This window comes from Hemiscyllium ocellatum, chromosome 46, assembly GCF_020745735.1.
Source record: "Hemiscyllium ocellatum isolate sHemOce1 chromosome 46, sHemOce1.pat.X.cur, whole genome shotgun sequence".
Taxonomy (NCBI): Eukaryota; Metazoa; Chordata; class Chondrichthyes; order Orectolobiformes; family Hemiscylliidae; genus Hemiscyllium; species Hemiscyllium ocellatum.
Window position 1 is genome coordinate 15158667 of NC_083446.1, and position 3749 is coordinate 15162415.

At 41.9% G+C, this 3749-nt stretch overlaps 1 protein-coding gene across 1 annotated transcript; it reads left to right on the forward strand.

The window, feature by feature from the left end:
- Positions 1-1987: 1987 nt before the first annotated feature.
- On the forward strand, positions 1988-2833 carry LOC132836213 (probable G-protein coupled receptor 139). The gene has a single exon (XM_060855542.1). It carries the CDS (start codon positions 1988-1990, stop codon positions 2831-2833), a length of 846 nt encoding a protein of 281 aa, XP_060711525.1.
- The last annotated feature ends 916 nt before the right edge of the window (positions 2834-3749 follow it).

The following is a 3749-nucleotide window of genomic DNA, read 5'->3' on the forward strand; positions in this document are numbered from 1 at the left end:
TGTGAAAGGCAGTTGTAGGTTGCAACGGGACATTGACAGGTTGTAGAGCTGGGTGGATAAGTGGCTGATGGAGTTCAAAGTAGAAAAGTGTGAAGTTATTCATTTTGGAAGATCGAATTTGAATGCAGGGAGTAGGTTTAAAGGCACGATTCTTGGCACTGTGGTAGAACAGAGGGATCTTAGGGTCCACGTGCATAGATCCCACGAAATTGCCACCCAAGTTGATAGGGTCATTAAGAAGGCATACGGTGTGTTGGGTTTTATTAGCTGAGGGAACTGAGTTGAAGGACTGCGAGGTTATGCTGCAGCTCTATAAAGAGAGCTTGTTAGAACAGACTTGGATATTGTGTTCTGTTCTGGTCACCTCGCTATAGGAAGGATTGGAAAGCTTCTGGGAAAGTGCAGGGGAGGTTTACTAGGATGCTGCTTGGACTGGAGAAATTGTCTTTAGAATAAAGCTGGAAAACGCTGGAGGTTCTCTCGTTGTAACGAAGAAGGATGAAAGATGACTTGATAGAGGTGTACAAGGCGATGAAAGGCATAGGTAGAGCGGACAACCAAAGACCTTTTACAAGGGTGGAAATCGTTATCTTGAGGGGGCATAGTTTTAAGGTGATTGGAAGAAGATTTTGAGTGGAGATTTCAGAGGTAGGTTCTTTACATATAGAGTGGTGAGTCCATGGAATGCACTGCCTGCAGTGGGAGTAAAGTTAGATACATTAGGTACATCTAAGTAACTCTGAGATAGGCACATGGGTGATAGTAAAATGAAGGGTATGTTGCATAGTTAGAACCTAGAGTAGTATAAAAATCGGCACAACATCGAGAGCAGAAGGGACTTTAGCGTGGTGTACTGTTCTATTATCTATGTTCTATGAAAGATTGCCAATGGTAGTAGGAAGAGTCAATTTGAGGTTATGTCTAGATTATCCATAAAGTAATTGAATGGTGCAATAGGCTGATAGAGCCAAATGGCATACTTACATTCCTAATCAGTGCAGTCACATATTCTTATGCATCTGTGTGTCATAGAATCCCTACAGTGTGGGAACAGGCTGTTCAGCCCAATAAGTCCACACCAACCCTCCAAAGAGTAACCGCCACCAGACCCATTCCCCTACCCTATTATCCGATATTTATCCCTAACTAAGACACCTAACCTGCACATCCCTGAACATTATGGGCAATTTAGCATGACCAATTCACCTAATCTGCACATCTTTGGATTGTAGAAGGAAACCGGAGCTCCCAGAGGAAACCCACGCAGACATGGGGAGAATATAATCATCTCGTGGATGTTGCAAGTTGTCGGCATAATAATGTGAGACAATCTGTTTCCTCATCAAACTCCAGCTGAAGTGCAAGTCAAAATTTAATTATGCCTCAGGAGACTCTCACTCTAAATAAATCAAGGCTGTTTCAATGTGTTTCTGAACTAAGTTCTTTTGTTACTGAAGGGCAATGCACGATCCAGCAAATGGACCTATTTTTGCAATTTGTTATCCAGTTATCGCTATTATTGGTGCCCCTGGTAAGTAGTGGATAGAAAATGAGAAATGTGTTTGAAATATAACTCTTTCCATTCAGGATTGGGCCAAGTTTTACTCACATTCATTACAATCTACGTGTATGAGATTTCAGCCAGGTTCCAGCAGATTTCAGTGAATTGAATGATAGAACGTTGTGTTCTGATGAACGACAGTGCATAATCTGTTTATTAAGAGACATTGTGAAAAATGTTATGCTATATGAAAGGATGTCCTTTTCTTTGATTGCTGGAGTATTAACTGCCAGCAATTAACAAAAGCTTGAGAGCAGTTAGTCTCTGGATGTGGAAAATGGGCGGATCTAGAGTAACAGGACTAAATGACAACGAAGTTGAATTGAAAACAGCCCTTTAGTAAGAACTCATCTCTCCTGATCTCTTACAGCCAATTTGATGGCGATTGTAATCTTACGCCAAGGACGATGTGGACTCTCACCATGCATGACTTGTTATTTGGTGGCAACAGCCGTAGCTGATTTCTTTGCCATCGTCTTTGGCTGCATCCTCAACCGTATCAGTGGCATTTATTTTCGGTACAGCATCTTGTCCACCACACCGTTATGCTCGCTCAGCCTTGTACTGATCCGGTGCACACGAGATGTCTCAGTCTGGCTAACAGTGGCCTTCACCTTTGACCGTTTCATAGCCATCTGCTGCCAGAGCCGAAAGGCCAATTACTGCACTGAGAGAAATGCATCGCTGGTCACAGGAATAGTTTGTGCGCTGAGCTGTATCAAAGATATCCCTTTCTACTTCATTTTTAAGCCCTTGTACATCCTGGAAGGGGTTGCCTGGTTCTGTGACATTAAGATGCCTTTTTATACCTTGCCAGTTTGGCAGGTGTACCACTGGATGGATCGCATCTTAACCCCATTTCTTCCGTTCTTCCTTATTCTGTTGCTCAATGTCTTGACGGTCAGGCACATCTTAATGGCCAGCAAAGCCCGTCAGAGGCTTCTGGGTGCCAAGAATTGTGGAGACGCGGAAATGGAAAACCGCAAGAGGTCCATTGTCCTGCTCTTTGCCATCTCGTTCAGCTTCCTCCTCCTGTGGGCCACTTATGTCGGACATTTCCTCTATGTGCAAGTCACAGGTGAGGGTTACTACAGCGGCCAGGATTCCACTGACCTACGTTTCATCCTTCAAGAGTCAGCAAACATGTTCCAGTTACTCAATTCCTGCAACAACGTTTTCATCTATGTAATATCTCAGAACAAATTCCGAGAAGAGCTGAAGAAGTTGCTGTTGTGTCCCTTCATGTCCTGCACTAGATGCTTTAAACGGTGAAAAGGAGAGAAAAAATACATTCTGGATTTTGTTACTTTTCCTTCCGGATGGCTCAGTTTGTAGAATTCTCTCACACACACACATTTAAATCAAAAAGCTGTGCATTGTCGTTCTTGCACTCAAAAGACATTGGGTCAATTCTCCAGCTTCGTCAACTTGAAAATAATGCAGAACTATTGGAAGTACTGCATGTCTGGATGAGTTTCTATACCACATTTCATGTTTCTGGTCATCATTTCAACGTCCCAGTCTTCTCGAACAATATATATTGATTCTTGCAGGTTTTTTTCCCCTTCCTTCTCTCACTTCCTTTTCTTCACTCAGACGTTCCCTTCAGACCCTCCTACATCCATCGGTTTCTTCCGGCTACTGTACCACCCATTTATCCTTCTTCCTCTATTCACTTCGTGAGGTAGGACTATCGTCATTACCTGTACCAATCTCTCCTTTGTGTGCCTTATTTTTTATCCCGAACATGAATGTGTGCTCACAAATTTGGTCTATATCCTTAAACTGTCCATAACATTAATATGGGCAGTTTTACTGTTGTCTCTCTGTGTGCTAAGGCTTGTCCTCCAGAAGATAAAACACTGATTTATTAAAATTTTGACGTATCAACAGATTATTTCTCATAAATCGCATCTGAACACAGATCTATTGATCATCCTTCCTTTCATTCATTCATTTTCATGATATTTCACATTTTGCTTCTTTTTTTTCCATGTTGGAAACCAAAACGAAATTTCCGTCATATACCTGATTTTTAATTCATTTGTACAATTGTGAGGTGATTGTCACCCGAGTGGGGTAAATGCACCCCAAACTCAATTCAGCTATTTTAGCAACTTCCTTTTAAATTGTTTGGGATGAAATATGCATCTTAAACCAATGCAAGAAGAAATTCTGTTTCTATATG

Coding starts and splice junctions, on each gene's coding strand:
- LOC132836213 (XM_060855542.1), top strand. CDS start 1,988: ATGACTTGTTATTTGGTGGCAACAGCCGTAGCTGATTTCTTTGCCATC.